Source organism: Ascidia mentula, chromosome 9, assembly GCF_947561715.1.
Source record: "Ascidia mentula chromosome 9, kaAscMent1.1, whole genome shotgun sequence".
Classification (NCBI taxonomy): domain Eukaryota; kingdom Metazoa; phylum Chordata; class Ascidiacea; order Phlebobranchia; family Ascidiidae; genus Ascidia; species Ascidia mentula.
In genome coordinates, this window is record NC_138574.1 from 629,892 (window position 1) to 647,490 (window position 17,599).

A 17,599-nucleotide genomic window follows, 5' to 3' on the forward strand; every position below is an offset into this window, starting at 1 on the left:
AATTGATGATGAAGCTAAATTTGTCGTCACTTTATGAGGTTCTGTCATTGCCATATATAAATATACAACGTCTGTTTTTTAGGTAACAAAACACACTGTGAGTTTGTCGTGGAGAAAACCAGAATATGACGGAGGAAGCAGGATCAGTTCTTACATCATCGAGGTTTCCGAAAAGGCCTCGAACAAGTTTTCTGAATGTGCAAGGGTGAAAGGCAGCGTGTTCAAACACACAGTGGCAAACTTGCACGAAGGAAACGAATACGAATTCCGAGTTCGAGCCAAGAACGAAGCTGGCGTTGGTGAAGCAAGAGATGCCTTCTCGTCCGTCATAACCAAAGACGAACAAAGTAAGTTAAATATATTGAACTGAATCCTTCCGTAGACTGTCTGTCAATAATCTGACTTGTTTTGAGACAGAATAAAACAATTACACTTTTATTTTCTTTATAGTTCTTCCCGAAGCAGACCTAAAGTCAATTTACCACAAGACCGTAACAGTAAAGGCCGGGGCTCCAATAGTTGTCGATCTTCCCATTGTTGGAAAACCAAAACCAACTGTGACTTGGAAGGTTGCTGGACGTCAAATGAAAGGTAAGAAAGCGAAGGAAACCTTTGTCAACAACATAGACTTAAGTCGAAATTGTTTAACTTGTACAGAGGGTGGACGCGTATCTATGACAACAAAAGATGATTCAACTTTGTTGACCATCAAGAACGCACAGAAATCTGACGCCGGCGAATACATTGTTGGCTTGGAGAATTCTGTGGGAGAGAAGAGTTACAAACTCAACGTGGTTGTGCTCGGTAAGATTTAAATCCATACACTGAATGTAACACGAATCTCACAATAAAAAGAACAGCCCAAGTTATCTCAAAGAATCTCAAATTTCGCTCATTTTAGATATATTATATTTTGTTTCTTCAAACAAGTAACCGCAATTCTTCCAACAGACATGCCTGGAGCACCAACAGGTCCAATAAACTTCAGCGAAGTAACGGCCGACAGTATCACAATTGCTTGGTCTCCACCAGAGGACACGGGTGGAAGCGAAATCACCAACTATGCTGTGGATTATCGGGAGTTTGGAAGGGCGACTTGGTCCAATGTTACATCTTGCACCACAAGGACATTCATCAAGGTACGGATCTTAATACATTTCATCAGTGGCTTCAGGCAAAATATATGAACGATGACGTCAGATTAAGCAATGCCGCTTGCCAATTAAATCATTTGATAACATTAACTCTCAGGTTGGAAAACTTCAACGTCACACCGAGTATCAGTTCCGGGTGATGGCTGAGAGCAAGTATGGAATCGGCGAGCCTTTGGTATCCGATATATGCCGAGCTGACTACCAATACAGTAAGCAACATACTTTGGAAGTAAAAGCCTTAGAGGCGGCAATCATTAAATCTATCCTTGTGTTTTCAGCCGCTCCCAGGCAACCGGGAACTCCGGGAATTACCGCCGTGTCACGTGATGCGGTATCAATCAGCTGGAACGAGCCAACTCACGATGGGGGAAGTCCCATAACCGGTTACTACATTGAGAAGAAGGAACGAAACTCGATTTTGTGGCAGAAGGACTACGACAAACCGACGCCCAATAAATCGTACACTTGCAAAGGTAAGAGTTTGGTTATTGTGATGGCAAAAAAACGGGAACCAAGGTTTAAACATTCTTGACCTCATTAAACCACAAGTCGGATGTTTTTAACAACCTATTTTAACTCATAGGACTCCTCGAGGGGTTGGTGTATCAGTTCCGTGTCGTTGCTGAAAACGAAGCTGGTCTGAGCAAACCTGGTGAAGCGAGTCGTCCAGTTGAAGTGATCAGCGCTGTTGGACCCCCTTCCGACCTCGTTCTTGACGATATCTCCCGTCATTCTGTCGTATTACGATGGAAGAAACCGCTAGCTGATGGAGGAAGCAATATCGCTTATTACTTCATCGAGAGACGACACGTTCCGGATGGAAGATGGCTCAAGTGTAATTTCACTAACGTCACAGAGTGCGTGTTCGAAGTTACCGGACTGACTCCAAACGATTCGTACGAGTTCCGCGTCACTGCCCGCAATGCTATCGGTACAGTTGGGCAACCATCTGATGTACTCGGTCCGGTCGTGTGCAAACCCAAGTACAAGCCACCGACCATCGACATGGACAGCAAATTCATGTCAGACGTGGTTCAAATACGCGCCGGCAACACTTTGCGTTTGGAAGCTGAAATATCAGGAAAGCCCGAACCCAATGTATTCTGGTCCAAGAGTGAAACCGACTTAGAAGACACTGATCACATGACCATTGTGACATCACCAACTTCTACTGCTCTCATCGTAAAGGATGTGACTCGTGATGACAGTGCAAGATATGCTCTGTTGCTACGCAACGAATGCGGAGAAAAGAGAGCCACCATTAATGTGAAGGTTCTTGACAAGCCAGGGCAGCCCAAGGGACCAGTCGTGTTCAGTCGCGTTAGTGCTGAAAAATGCAACTTGTCGTGGGAGAGACCGATGGAAGACGGAGGTGCTGACATTACTCACTACCTGATTGAAAAGAGGGAAACCTCAAGGATAAGTTGGATTTCGGTTCATGATAATCTCGAACAGACTTCCTGCACCGTACCCAACCTCATACCAAGCAACGAGTACATCTTCCGAGTGTCGGCAGTCAACAAATATGGACAAGGAGCTCCTCTGGAAAGCGAACCATTGGTTGCAAAGAACCAGTTTGTGGCACCTGAAGCACCAGGACAGCCAGAAATTGCCGCAACCACCAAGGATTCAGTAACTATAACGTGGACGAGACCAAGCAGCGATGGAGGCTCAAGCATCAAGAATTATGTGATCGAGAAACGGGAGAAGCAGGGACAGAGATGGATTCGTTGCAACAAACAACAAGAAATCACCGACCTTCGGTTCAAAGCAACAGGACTTCGTCACAAGGCCAAGTTTGAGTTCAGGGTGGCTGCAGAAAATGCTGCTGGCGTTGGTGCATTCAGTGAGCCGAGTTCTTATGGATGTGTTCAAGATCCAGTCTTCCCTCCTGCTTCACCCAGCAAGTTGAGAGTAACAGATTCCACTCGAAGCAGCGTCAGTCTTACTTGGAACGCCCCTCTCTACGACGGGGGAAGCTCTGTCGATGGTTACGTTGTTGAATGCACAGAATCAGTGGAAGACAACGAAGACAACTGGATGAAGATGCACAAGTCCAACCACATCCAGAACACTGAATACACAGTGACCGGACTTCGCCAAGGACGCAACTACAAGTTCAGGGTGTTTGCTGTCAACGTGAATGGAGTTAGCGAGGAAGCGGCTGAGCTCAAGGAGTCCGTAACGGCAAAGGACATAATAGAAGAACCCGAACTTGAGCTGGACGACACTTTCCGCAAAACTGTCAGCGTACACGCCGGCAAACCACTCCGCTTGTACGTCTTCGTCAAGGGACGACCGGCACCAGCCGTTACTTGGTCGAAAACACCTTACGGAGAGGATTTGACCGCCAAAGCATTCATCGAGACACACGAAGCCGCCAGTCGTTTGGAGATCGAGAAAACAGATCGTTACGACGCCGGAAAATACACAATCGCTCTTGAGAATCAATGCGGCAAGAAAGAAGCTACGATCAACGTGAGAGTGTACGATACACCCGGAAAGCCTGGACCAATCACAATTCGTGAAGTGACCAGAAGTTCAATCTCATTCGGATGGGAAGCTCCAGAGATCGACGGTGGAAGCGCAATTCGTAACTATGTTGTCGAGAAGCGCGAAGCAACCAGGCGCACTTGGAACACAGTAACCACCAAATGCTCCAAGATGAGCTACAAGATCCCAGACCTGGTGGAAGGCGTGAGCTACTTCTTCAGAGTCCTTGCTGAAAACGAATACGGAATAGGCGAGGCAAGAGAAACAGAAAGTGCCATTAAAATATCCGAGCAACCGTCGCCACCAGCGTCTGTGGAAGCTACTGATGTTACGGCCAGTTCTGTGAGCTTAGCTTGGCAACGCCCTGAACAGGACGGCGGCTCTCGCATCGAAGGTTACGTTGTTGAGATCATGGAGAAGGGAACTGATAAATGGTTGAAGGTCGGCAACACTCGGGACCAGAACTTCACTGTGAAGGGTCTCAAGGACGGCTTGGATTACTACTTTAGAATAAAGGCCAAAAATGAGAGTGGACTTGGGGAAGCACGTGAAATGCTCTCCTCTGTGACAGTCAAAGAACAACTTGCTGCTCCTGAAGTTGACATGACAAGCTTGCCTCAGAAGACACTCAACGTCAAAGCCGGGGCACCGATCATTCTCAAGTTGCCAATTAAGGGACGCCCAACACCAACTGTAGCCTGGACCAAAGATGAGAAAAACATCAAGGAAGATCTCCACAGAACTACAATCACCACTACAGACTCTCTCGCCTCACTAGAAATCCGCGAATCGACCGTGGATGATCGTGGCGACTACCGCTTGACACTGAACAACTCATCAGGATCTTGCACCCAACTGATACGCGTTGTCATCCTCGACGTGCCCCTGGCACCTCAAGGTCCTGCTGAAGTATCAGACATCGCCGCTACATCAGTTGTTCTTCACTGGAAACCTCCAGTCTACGATGGTGGTGCAACCCTCAGCAACTACGTGGTGGAGAAGCGTGAGAGCCACAGACCAAACTGGGTCACTGTGAGTTCAACCGTCACCCGAACCACAATCAAGATCACCCGCCTCAATGAAGACACCGAATACATGTTCCGCGTCATGGCTCAAAATCGCTTAGGCGTTGGAAAGGCGTTGACTTCCGAGGAAGTTGTCGTGAAAAGTCAATACGGACTTCCGGGAGCTCCTGGAACACCGCAGATCACTTCATGCAGCAAAGACAGCATGACGGTGATTTGGATGGAACCGGTTAACGACGGAGGAGCCGAGATCACAGGTTACATTGTGGAGAGAAAGGAACCAAAATCTTCCCGATGGATTCGAGCTACAAGGACCCCGGTGACTCAAACACGATTTGTCAGCTCTGGATTGATCGAAGGTGTGGAATATGTGCACAGAATTATTGCCATCAATGCCAAGGGCGAGGGCAAGCCAAGTAAAGAAACCGAACCTGCAACTTGTCAGGAACCGGTCGTGGTTCCCGGACCACCAAGAAACCCACGAGTTGTTGATGTGACCAAGGCCACCTTGTCAGTATCCTGGGATAAACCAGAGTTCGAGGGAGGTTCAAAACTTCTTGGTTACTTTATCGAGATGCGCAAGGACGACACCTGGTGGGAGAAGTGCAACACTACACCCATTCGCATCACCGAATACACTTTGAAGGGTCTCCCAGAAGGCGGCGAGTATTATCTCCGTGTCTTGGCTCTTAACGCCGGAGGAACAAGTCAAGCTGCTGAGATTGAGAAACCCGTTGTCATTCGGGACATGAGCGGACCTCCAGAAGTGTTGGACACCTTTGTCGATCACGTGGTTGCACGCACTGGTGGCGTCGTACGTTTGTTGGTTCCGTTCAAATGCCGCCCATCGCCACACGTTGAATGGAAGAAGATCAGCGGCACTGAAGCCGACCTGAGCATTCGAGCCATGACCGCCCTGCAACAAGAATCAGCAGAGCTGGTCATGAAGGGAGTTGATCGACGTGATGCTGGAGAATACAAAGCTTTGCTTACCAACAAACTCGGCGAGAAGGAAGTGATCATTCGTGTTCAAGTAATCGGTAAACCCGATGCCCCAGAAGGACCTTTGCAGTTTGGTGACATCGAGGCAACCTCGGTTAAACTGGTATGGAAGGCTGTACTTGACAACGGAGGTAGCGAAGTTACCAACTACGTTGTCGAAAGGCGCGAAGTCAGTAAAACCGCTTGGTTCACCGTCGATTCTAAGGTCAGAGCAACCCACTGTGTGGTGAAGGGTCTGACGGAGGGTCGTGAATATTACTTCAAAGTTTACGCCGAAAATGCCTTTGGTCTTGGCGAACCCATTCAAAACCCCGAGCCTGTGGTTCCAGTCAATCCGCTCTACCCACCGCAGCCTCCACAGATTGTTGAACTCAACGAAATTCGCAAAGATCGCATCTTCCTATCTTGGCCCAGAACCCGCGACGACGGAGGATCCCGCGTCACAGGTTACTTTGTCGAAAGACGAGAAGCCGGATCCGAGAGGTGGGTGAGAGTGAACAAGATCCTCACCAAAAACCTCTCCTTCATGGTGCAAGGATTAGTGGAAGACGCTGATTATCAATTCCGCGTTGTGGCCCTCAATGATGTTGGAGAAGGCGAACCATCCGAACCGACAGAGATTGTCACGTGCAAAGATCCATTTGACAAACCATCACCACCTGAAGATATCGAAGTTCATCACGTCACCAAGGATTCCATTACTTTGGCCTGGAGCAAACCTGAGCTTGACGGAGGAAAAGGAATTCAGGGTTACATCATCGAACACAGGGAGTTCGGCATGACTCTGTGGAAGCAGAGCCACGAAGACATGATCCGGGATCGCATCTACCAAATAGGAGGACTTGATCAGGGAGCAGAATATGAGTTCCGACTTTATTCTGTAAACGAGCAAGGAAGATCTCGTCCTAGACCTATGGAGACTCCCATTGCCACCAAGAAAGCAGCAGGGGAGAAACCAGAAGTTTTGAAACCTCTGGATTCCACAACGGCAATCCGCGATACAACTGGAACACTGACTTGCCAAGTGTCTGGACGACCTCTACCAGACATCTCGTGGATCCGTTTCGGTAAGGAACTGCAAAGCGGGAGGAAATACAAAATGTCCTCCGATGGTCAGAGCCATTCCCTTCACATCCAACACATCACAGATGAGGATGAGGGAGGTTACCACATGGTTGCTAAGAACAACGTCGGATCCGTGGACGTAGAGGGAAATTTGGTTGTAGAAGGCGTTCCTCTTCTTGACGACAGCAACATGCGATTCAAGAGCAAAGTAACATCGAAACACGGGCAGACTTTGCGCATCCACGTTCCCTACAACGGACGCCCGATCGCCCAAGCAATCTGGACCAAGGAAGGACGTCGATTTGAGAAGAGCGAGAGACATGAGATCGAGACAACAGATAACTACACTCACTTGCTGGTGAAATCTTCGGACAGAAACAAAGACGCTGGAAAGTACATGGTCAAGCTCTCCAACGCTCATGGACACAACACTTACCCGATTGAAGTAGAAATACAAGACGTGCCTTCCAAGGTTCAGGACATTCAAGTGTCGAATGTCACTTTGAACAGCATGGTTTTGACATGGAAGGAGCCTGCTGATGATGGCGGCGCCCCTGTGTCCAATTACATCATCGAAAAGCGCGATATTGAAGACGACGATTCGAAGTGGACCTTGGTGACGTCAAACACCGCAACTACGTCATACAAAGCAGGACGACTTGTTGAGAAACACGCATACTACTTCCGTATCACAGCTGAAAACTGCTTCGGAGTGTCAGTACCTCAGGAAACCGATGCACCAGTTGCTGCCAAACCACCCCATGACGTTCCACAGAAACCAAGTCAGCCTGTAGCCACCGGTGTGTCCAAGGAAGGATGCATGCTTAACTGGAAGCAACCAAAGACCGACGGAGGAAGCCGAATTTCCAACTACATCGTACAGAGACGAGATAACCGCCGACCTCGATGGATGAGGATCAACAGCGAGACCCTCACCCAGTCCGTGTACCAGGTGTCCGGTCTCGTGGAGGGAATCACGTACGAATTCCGAGTCATTGCTGAAAACTCAGCCGGATCATCAGAACCGTCTGACGTATCAGAGCCTGTTGTGCCAAAAGACGACATCCGCGTCACTAAACCCAAGTTCGTCGAGAATCTTCGCGACTTGGTTGTGAAACCGAACCAGAATGCCACTTTTAGCTGCAAGATATCTGGACAGCCAAAACCAATTGTGAAGTGGTACAAGGGTGGTCGGGAAATATCTGGTTCTTCCAAGTACCAGATGCACGAAGGCAAGGGCAACCATTACTCTCTGGTTATATCCGATGTTACCGCAGCTGACGAGCTTCCTTACACCGTAAGAGCCACCAATCATGGTGGATCAATCTCGGCAACAGTACAACTGGATGTACAACTACCAGCTAAGGTCAACCTTCCCAAGTACATGTTATCTGAAGCCACCGTGTGCAAGGTACATGAGGTCGTCAGCATTAAGGTCCCGATTCAAGGTAAACCAACCCCTGACGTGACGTGGACTAAGGCTGGAAAGGTTGTGAGTCAAACCGCCCACCGTCAATTCATCACAACACCCTCTTTCACATCTATGACGATAACGAATGCCGATCGTCGCGATTCCGGATTCTACAACATCACGGTCAAGAATCGCTTCGGAACGAACCAAGCAACCGTTGAACTTCTTGTAGGGGATGTCCCATCTCGACCCGAAGCAGTAAAGGTTTCTGGCGTCACACGTGACTCAGTCGACTTAACGTGGAAGGAACCTTCCGATGACGGCGGCAAGCCAGTGTTGAAATACACCATAGAGAAATGCACAGCATCGAGTGATAGATGGATGAAGGTTTCGTCTTCTAGCACTTGTCACTACACTGTGTGCAATCTTTCAGGAAAAACAAGCTATCAGTTCCGCGTTTGTGCTGATAATGAGTACGGGCAAAGCAAGCCATCGCAACCCTGCGACCCGATTACAACGAAAGAAGATCGCATGATGGCTGGAAATTATGACGACATGGTCGACGCTACTGAAAAGTTTGTACCCGGGCTCGCTGAGATTTATAAATCCAACGTCCTGGAGAAGTACCAGATAATGGAAGAATTGGGAAGAGGAACCTTTGGTGTTGTACACAGAGCAAGAGAAATCCTTACCGGAAAAACCTATGCTGTGAAGATCTGCCGGTTCGCCGATGAAGTGGACAAGGCTCCGGTGCTGCGTGAAGCTGAAATCATGAGGAATCTTCAACATCCACGAATCCTCCAGCTTCACGAAGTGTTTGACGTGAAAGGAGAAACATCTTTGGTTGTTCAGTTTGTGTCTGGCGGAGATTTGCTTGAAAGAGTAACTGGTCTTGGTTTTGATCTCACCGAGAACATGTGCGTGTACCTTATCAAGCAGATTTGTGAGGCGTTAGCTTGCGTCCACTCAAAGAACATCGCCCACTTGGACATAAAGCCAGAGAACATCCTCTTCGTGACACGGAAGAGTAAGAAGATCAAACTCATCGACTTTGGCGTTTCGCGTCAACTTAAAACTGGAGAAGGTAAGAATTCCAACTTCACAACTCTTCTTTGTTCAATTTGGTTTGAATAACGAAGCCATAACGTTCTACATCGATACAAACCTTCGTCTGACAACAGTAATTGTTTACAGGTCTTAGAATTGCCTATGGAACGCCAGAGTTCTGCGCACCAGAAGTGGTTCAGAATGACACGGTTGGTTGCTCCACCGACATGTGGTCGCTCGGTGTCCTCACATATATTTTGCTCACTGGAATTTCTCCATTCCACGGAGAAAACGACAGCGAGACGCTTAAGAATGTGGCTGAGGCAGAGTGGACCTTCGATCGTGAAGAATTCGCACTGATTTCAGACGATGCACTGGACTTTATTGACAGGTTAGTTAATGTCTTAAATATATGTTGTTTTCTAAATTTTAATAGCGTGATTTTAATTGCTTACAACTAATTGACATCAGTTCAAATCTTCTAATTTCTGGTTTTGTTCAGACTTTTGGTCAAAGAAAAGAAGGAGAGAATGACGTCAGATGATGCTCTTCAACATCCATGGTTGCGAACCTTGCATCCGGAAGTTGATGAAGATCTGATTGAAAGAAGATCAGTCATCATTCAGACGACTGAACATCGCAAGTTTTATCAAACCATCAAGAAGCAAGATCTTTCCACTGTTATCATTTCTCTCGGCCGTTATGCATCTGGAGGCGCCATGCGGTCGCTCAAGGGCAAATCGGTGGCCAAGGTCAAGATCGAGCCGGTTGATATGACACCTCATCTCATGCCGATGCACCACGTGTTTGTAAAGGAAGGCGATGACGCGAAGATCACGTGCCGCATCCAGGATGCTGATCACACTGAAACCGTTACTTGGTAAGTTTTTCTTTGTGAGATAAAATTTATTCTCATTGACGTAACGCATTACGTATGTAGTTGCTCGGTGTGTAACTATTGTGTTGTTAACCCTCCAGGTACAAGGACAACTTGAAGTTGGACGATGAAGATAAATACGAGTTCTCTTACGACCAACACACTTGCGCTGCTTCGCTTTACGTGAAGGGAGTAGTGAAATCGGATGATGGAAGCTACAAATGCCGAGTGGAGAACGCCTTCGGAGTCAACACACAGACGTGCGAAGTTTGTGTGGAACTGAAAACAAGGTAATAACTCTTTAAATCTGGAATCAGCGTTGACTCGTGGCGTTGAGAATTAGATTACTCCGTACTACCGCCAATATGTCGACAATTAAAGTTATTGTGAATTCAGGGAATGGACGCGCACTCGTCGAAGCATCTACGTCAACAAACACAAGAAGAGAGGAAAGAGAAGCGGAGGAGACATCTCAAGGATCATGAAATGTCCTCCTGAATTCACTCTTCCTCTCTACAACAGGAGTGTGTACGTTGGCGATGCTGCAATCTTCACCATCACCGGTAAGCATCTCTTCCATGTCTTGTTATCACCACAAGCTGGACAGCTCACAACATAACGTTGTTTATTTTCCACACAGTGACCGTCCACCCGACCCCGGAGATTAATTGGTTCCATAACGGACAGAAGGTGAAAGCGACGGAGGAATCAAACTACATGGTCACCAAGGAGAAAGGACTTTACACTCTTCAGATCAAGAACTGTCAGACTGACGACAACGGTGACGTCATAGTGACGGCGAAGAACGCTTACGGGGAGGACGAGTGCAAAGCGACTCTCACCGTTCAACGTAAGCACCAGAAAAAACTTGAGATAACATAGTTGAAAGCCTGATAATCTTTAAACAACATAAGGTGTCATTGTTCTGCATTCAAACTTGATTATTTGGTTGTGCAGCTAAACCGGTAAAAGAGGATTTGAGCGTCCGGCCGATGTTCCGGAGATTGCTCGCTAACCAGGAAGTCGAAGAAGGCGACAATGCAAGATTTGACATCCGCATCACCGGATTCCCGAAACCCGATGTAGAATGGTAAGCAACATATTTATACCTAAGCAACATGTATCCATTTACATGTTGAAAATGGGTGTAACATAAAGCAAAGTTGAGACTATTTAACCTTTGTCACCTAATTAGAATCACGCACTGACAGTTTCTTTTAAATCAACAGGGAAAAGGATGGCAAGCCGATTCACTCCGATCACCACCACGATATCGAATGGGAAGACAAACATTCGTGTTATCTTCTCATCCGGGATACCTTCCAACAGGACAGCGGTCAGTACAAGGTCACCGCCAAGAACTCAGCTGGAACTGCCAGTTGCCAGGCGACCCTGCAAGTGCAACCTCTGGCGTACAGAAAACGCAAGAAGTAAGTTTTAGTTGTAGTTACTTGTACGGCATAGAACTTTACTTAATTTGGAAAGGAAATTAATCATATAAGTACTTGATTGACCTTCTAACATATTTGTTTTGTGTAGGCCGCAACAAGATGCCGATCTGTTCGCTCGTGAGAAGGCTTACAAGATGGCGGATCGACTCTCCATGCTCCAGGGTGATGCAGTTGATGTAAGGATGAACGCTTCTGCGAAGGAAGCTCTCCTCACTGCTTCCACTCAAAGCTCTTTCTTCCGCCAACCAATGACCGACGATGAGGAAAAGCAGGAAAAAGAGGAAAGAAAACAAGCGAAGAAGCGGGATCTTAACCTCCGGATGCCGTACTCTGTCCCGGAACCAATCCAGCGATCCAAGAAAGTCCTCAAGGAAGACATGGCTCTGAAGAGTTTCGTCCCTCTGAGCGACTTCAAGTGGTACAAGAAGGTCCAACAATCCAATGAGGTTTACGAACCAACTGACATCGGTCGTGATGAGCGACGAAGCCGAAGACTGAAGCGACAATTTGTTCCTGATGTTGCGTACATTGTTCCCGACAAACGATATGGATCTACTTCCAAGTAAGTATCGTAAACATTCCTTTATTTTTGAAGTCGATATCACAAATGACTGGATAAGTTTGTAACCAAACTTCTTTTTAAAGGCGGGATATGCAAATGCGAACCATCGATGACGTACTTGGTGATGATTACATGACACAGAAGAGAGACGAAAGTCCAGCATATGAAGAACAGGAGATCACCTTCCAAAGAAGAGGACGCACTCCTCCTCGTAGACGCATGAGCCCAAGACCATTCAAACAACCAAAGTGGCAGCAGTTCTACAAGCCGATGAACGATGACGACCAGGTAACTTGAACTCCCGTGTATGAATGTAATAAGATGCTGTATAATATTCTTGCTTGTTCGGCGTATCGCGTTAAAGATAGGAAGTTAATGTTGAACATCTTTAGGTTCTGCGACCGGTTGCTGATTACCTGGAGGATGCGTCCGCCAAGGAATACATTCAGGAGATGCAGACGAGAGGCATTGAAGAGCACTCTAGCGGGTTGACAAGTTACGCTGATCTCCTTCGACAACAACGGGAGTCCAGTTATGCGATGGGAGAAGTGGAAGAAAAATATGAGTACCAACCTGTTAAAGTTCCCAAGAAGATCGACGCATCCCCATCATTCCTCTCACTCCGGGAGCGACATGATCAAGCTCTTGCATCCAAGAAGTATTCAACGTAAGTAGAGAATTTAAACTCAAAACAAACCTCCTTTCAATTGATTTAATCTCAATCTTCTCCTCATTTCAGAACGGAAGAAACTTATATGAAACCTGAATCTGACGACGATATTCTGCGTCCTATCTCGTTGGATGCTTGGAAGTACGAACAAGTAAAGCGTGACCAAGCTTCCACCTCCAAAGCGGTCGCTAGCCGACGCCCGAGATCACTATCATCGTCTTCCTCCGAAAGCGAAGGAGAGAAAGAGTACAGGAAGAAGAGACAAGAGCGGGAGAGACGTCGTCAGGAGGATTACTCCGTAGAGAGGGAGGAGCATGAGAGCAGAGAGTCATCCAAACGCCGGGAATCTCGCAGGAAAATTGTTGAGGAAGATCCAGATTACATGAGAAAGTTGAGAAGAAGAAGGTAGGTTGAAACTGTTTCCACAAACTGTAACTTTCGATTCTGTTGAAAGATTAAAACTTACTATGAATGCACGTGATTTCCACTTACCAATATTCTCCCTTCAGGTCGTTTGAATACGAAGAACTGATGCGACCAATTTCGGAAGTTGCGCTCCAGAAGCGAAGAAGAAGACCTGTTTCTTCATCTTCCTCGGATAGCACCAGCAGTGATGATGAGGAATATCGAAGACAGCAGAGACAACTGCGCAAATCTCGAAGATCTCGGTAAGAATTAATTCAATTGGAACGACTTGTTTGCAAACCTCCACGGGCTCCTGGTTAACCATTGTTTCTGAACGCAGTCGTCGTTACGATGAGTACGAAGAGGATTTGTCTTCCGGGATCGAGTTCACCAGCTCCAAACTCAAACACGAGTCGAGTTACGGAGGAGTTTCGAAAAGCGCCGCCGACTACGTTCCCACTTTCCAGTTGCGCATGAGATCACACGTCGTTCCTGAGGGAATGAGCACCAAACTGAGTGCGTACGTGCGCGGTAGACCAGAACCGAAGATCACGTGGTACCGAAACGGCACCGAACTGTCGCAAGGTGGCAGCAAATACTACATCAGCAACATCGGAGGTAAACATTTTACTTGAAAGACATACATTTTTATGCCCTAATATATCACCTGTTCATTGATTTAATTTGTGACGTATGACTTACAGGTGTGACGTCACTGGAGATAGTGCGTTGTCACGAGGGAGACAGTGGAACTTACAGATGCTCAGCTCGGAATTCCATGGGTGAAGTATCGGATTACGCAACACTTGAAGTAACAGGATCCGAGTTCGAGTCGAGCGCATCCAAGCGTGGAGTCGATCATTTCCACATGACTATGGATAGAGTTGATGCAAGAACAGCTCTTTCCAGGTAAAACTTGTGTAAAAAGAATAGAGCAAATAGTGTAAAACAGTTTATTTACCGTATAGCTTTCTGTGTTTTATTTGCAAATTCGAATTTGCAGAAACTGAGGATGCCAGTTCAGGCGAAATCGATTTTTTACTAATATATCAGCTGACTCAATTCGAAACTTCTGCTAGTTTCATTGAATTCTTAGTGTAAAACAGTTTGCAGTAATTTCCCCGTATGTTTTTCTATGAGCAGTGTTATGTTTCGAATATTCTGATTAGTTTGTTTGTAACCAACGTAATTACTTTGCAGATCACAAATCGACACAACCACGGAGCGTGATTTCTATTCGCGGGCATCTGTGCAGTCTGAAGGTCAAGCACTTTCACGAACCTCAACTTACAGTGAATATGGAACGGAAAGTCGCATGGGAACAACTACACCATCATCAGTATCCGGTTCTCCATACTTCGTCATACAACCTAAGAGCCAGTATGCGATGGAAGGAGACAATGCGATCTTCACTGCACAGTGCGATGGAAAACCATCACCTAAAGGTTCGTCAACATTTATTTTAAAGATTTTCAACTTTGCACGTGAACATCGAATCGTTTGTAGTTTTTGCCAAATAGACATTTTACACCATGTAAGTTACTAAGAAATCAGACCGTTTGTTCAAAGTAAATGATTTTCCTTAATTAACTTTGTATTTCACTCGACAGTTTTGTGGTATTTGAACGACCGTCAATTGCGCGAAAACGACAAATACACACTTGGAGCATCACGAGGCAAGCGAACGCTCGAAGTGAGAAACTGTTCCGTGGCCGACATCGGACAATACAGATGTGTCGCTGAATCCAGCAAAGGATCCGCGGTGTCCGACTTCACACTGGATGTGACGCCTCGCAGGCGCCCTCTATCGACGGCTGCGTCAGCGTATGAACGTACCGCTCCTCCGATGAAGCTCGGCCGACAAGCGAGAGGACCCGTCGTGGTTGGTCAACTCCACGTTGAACTTCGTCTCGACGGAACTGTCCACCTCGAGTGCAGCCTCTCAAAGTCTGATGACGTCACTCGCGTCACATGGCGCAAAGACGGAGTTCCAGTTCGGTGAGTTTGACGTCACAATTATGTCAAGATATTGTGAAACTGTGCTTAGTAGTGAAACTAGATGTCTTAATTTAAAGGTTTAATTCGAGTTACTTTGGTTCATCTTGCATAAGTTATAAAATGTATGACGTAATTTCTGCAGAACATCAAGCGAGAGGATCAGAGAGACCAACTTCGGTTGCTCCTACGCTCTAATCATCCACGAGCTTCGAGAAGAAGATTCTGGATCGTATGAGTGCGAATTTACCGGAATCAACGGAGTCACTTCTACTACAACCTGCACCATGTCACGCGAATCTTGCGCTAGCATGCGGAAAAAGGTTTCCAAGCTTGCAGGCGCAAGTGGGCGTTCCAGCGCATCGCCCATGAGTGGGTTGATGCAGCACATGGAACAATCAATGCAGCAAACATCAAAAATCACATCATTCTCATCGGATAGCCGAGGCTCGTCTGTGACATCAGGAAGAGGTAAATACATTTTTGTCAGACGATCGTTTGTTCAGCTTGGAATATTCGCTAATGTATTTCTTGTACGTTTTCAGCACCGCCGACGAAAATCGAAGCTCTTCCTGGATCGGTTTCTGTCACTTCAGGAAAAGTTCTTACTCTGACCACTGCTCTATCTGGTCAAGGACCATGCGTAGCCGTTTGGTTCCACAACGGAATGACTTTAAGGTAGGAATAATTAACTTATACCTGAAAACAGATAAACAGATAATACTAATGATAAAATCCTGCCCCTCTGTCAACCTGATGTGATTCTAACGTGGGCTGAGAACATTTATTAAAACCTGTTTTTATTCTCGCAGTGACGGTGACGACAGCGGAAGAATCCGACTTGAAAGCACGGATTCCTCAACAACTCTTACAATTCTCGGTGCCAAATCATCAGATGCCGGAAAATACAGACTTGAAGTTGCAAGTCCTAAAGGCTCAGACTCCGCCACTACAATTGTAACAGTGGCTTAAGACCGTGGAATCACCGGACTTGACTTATCTTGTAAATATGTGTGTATATTTTGTTTGTGTTTACCTCGGGCAGAGCAGCAACACGAAAACTTTTTAATATAATATTTTCAGCAACTTATTGTTGCTTTGCCCAAGCGAATATGTACAGTGGAATGTATTTATTGAAGTTTGTTCAACCCCGGCAAAAGACGTCATACGTGATGACGTTGTATGTCGTGGGATTGTACTGATGTTGGATTTGATTCACCAAATGTGCCTACCTGCTAATCACTGCTTGACGAAATGTCGTCAAAACTTGTATATATTTTGATGTGAACCTGACTGTGAAGCCATAAGACCCTAATAAGGGCATTTCAGCCTTATAAAGGCTTTCATTATCTTCTTGTGAAAATGCAAAATTGTGGCAAAAGTATTGAATAGCACAATGAACATCGATAAATTCGTGCTCAAACGTTACTTGTCATTTGACAAGGTCATGTGAACCCAGTGCCACAAAATTCTTTCTTGATTGTTCAACAACTGTTATGCAATGGCACTTACGATTTCTATTTTGTGACTTTGACTACGGATTTACGTGAAATTTTCATCACGACTCATGTCTTTTCTCACCCCTGCTGTGAATTTACCGAGTTCTGTTTGCCAATAACTCGACCCCTGATTCTTCCGTTTATCGTGAGATGTCCGCATGGTGGTGCCCCTGTCACATGATGTTTGTTCTATGACGTCATCATCCTCGCAAGTTATGTCGTCAACTTGTAACTAAATACACTTGATGACAGGATAGCGCCACCAATTTGTTTTTCGTTTAGATGTTTTGCATGCCCATCACGTTTCACTTCACAATATCTGAACAAAATTTCTTGCACAATGTATAAATTTATTGGGATTCGGCTACATAAATAAACTTTTCTGATCTGCCTTGTTTTGTTTGCTTGTGATGAGGTGACTACTAAGGCATAGTCTGTATATTTAGACCATTGAAAAGGCAGTGTAAAATGTTAGCTGTTCGGTTTAGACAAGATGCTGAATATATTTAGACTACAAAAGTTGAATATTACAAAATCTAGTTGAGTGTAAGTCGGACACGCGTATGAAAATATTACTCAAGCAAATACTCCTTCAACTTGAAGAAAAAACTTGCGCATGTAAATAGTGTTTATATTGCCATAGAATTGAAAAGATAATTACTAACCAATAGAAACATAATGCAGTGAATCATTGTGAGTTTAAGAATTCTGGCGGGAATCTTTGATGGTGTTTATTGTTTACATTAAAATTATGTTTTGGAAATCTAATGCACTTTCATTGTATTTAGCTTACGATTAAAGTATGCCACGTACCTAAATTAATATTGGTTACGATTTTTTCATTTCAAATTGTAACGTATATGTTAAAAAGGCACGTTTTGTGCTTGCAACTTGTGACAGTTGTTTTGTTTGGTTTATCGTAGACTTAACCGTGGTCGTGGAC

The 17,599-nt window shown here is 45.8% G+C and overlaps 1 protein-coding gene across 1 annotated transcript in view; it reads left to right on the top strand.

Moving 5' to 3' along the window:
* LOC145913566 (titin-like) overlaps positions 1-17,047 on the top strand; it is a 134,262-nt gene extending 117,215 nt beyond the window's left edge. The window contains exons 177-202 of the mRNA XM_083001283.1: positions 83-347; positions 451-591; positions 658-804; positions 952-1,139; positions 1,252-1,363; positions 1,433-1,627; positions 1,738-9,234; positions 9,345-9,588; positions 9,700-10,077; positions 10,176-10,364; positions 10,471-10,637; positions 10,715-10,924; positions 11,032-11,164; positions 11,304-11,504; positions 11,614-12,087; positions 12,171-12,375; positions 12,480-12,754; positions 12,827-13,162; positions 13,267-13,425; positions 13,503-13,780; positions 13,867-14,071; positions 14,363-14,607; positions 14,773-15,160; positions 15,303-15,628; positions 15,703-15,835; positions 15,970-17,047. Of these exons, the coding sequence (XP_082857409.1) occupies positions 83-347; positions 451-591; positions 658-804; positions 952-1,139; positions 1,252-1,363; positions 1,433-1,627; positions 1,738-9,234; positions 9,345-9,588; positions 9,700-10,077; positions 10,176-10,364; positions 10,471-10,637; positions 10,715-10,924; positions 11,032-11,164; positions 11,304-11,504; positions 11,614-12,087; positions 12,171-12,375; positions 12,480-12,754; positions 12,827-13,162; positions 13,267-13,425; positions 13,503-13,780; positions 13,867-14,071; positions 14,363-14,607; positions 14,773-15,160; positions 15,303-15,628; positions 15,703-15,835; positions 15,970-16,129 (13,251 nt within the window). The 3' untranslated portion in view covers positions 16,130-17,047. The remainder of the gene's footprint in view (positions 1-82; positions 348-450; positions 592-657; positions 805-951; positions 1,140-1,251; positions 1,364-1,432; positions 1,628-1,737; positions 9,235-9,344; positions 9,589-9,699; positions 10,078-10,175; positions 10,365-10,470; positions 10,638-10,714; positions 10,925-11,031; positions 11,165-11,303; positions 11,505-11,613; positions 12,088-12,170; positions 12,376-12,479; positions 12,755-12,826; positions 13,163-13,266; positions 13,426-13,502; positions 13,781-13,866; positions 14,072-14,362; positions 14,608-14,772; positions 15,161-15,302; positions 15,629-15,702; positions 15,836-15,969) is intronic.
* The last annotated feature ends 552 nt before the right edge of the window (positions 17,048-17,599 follow it).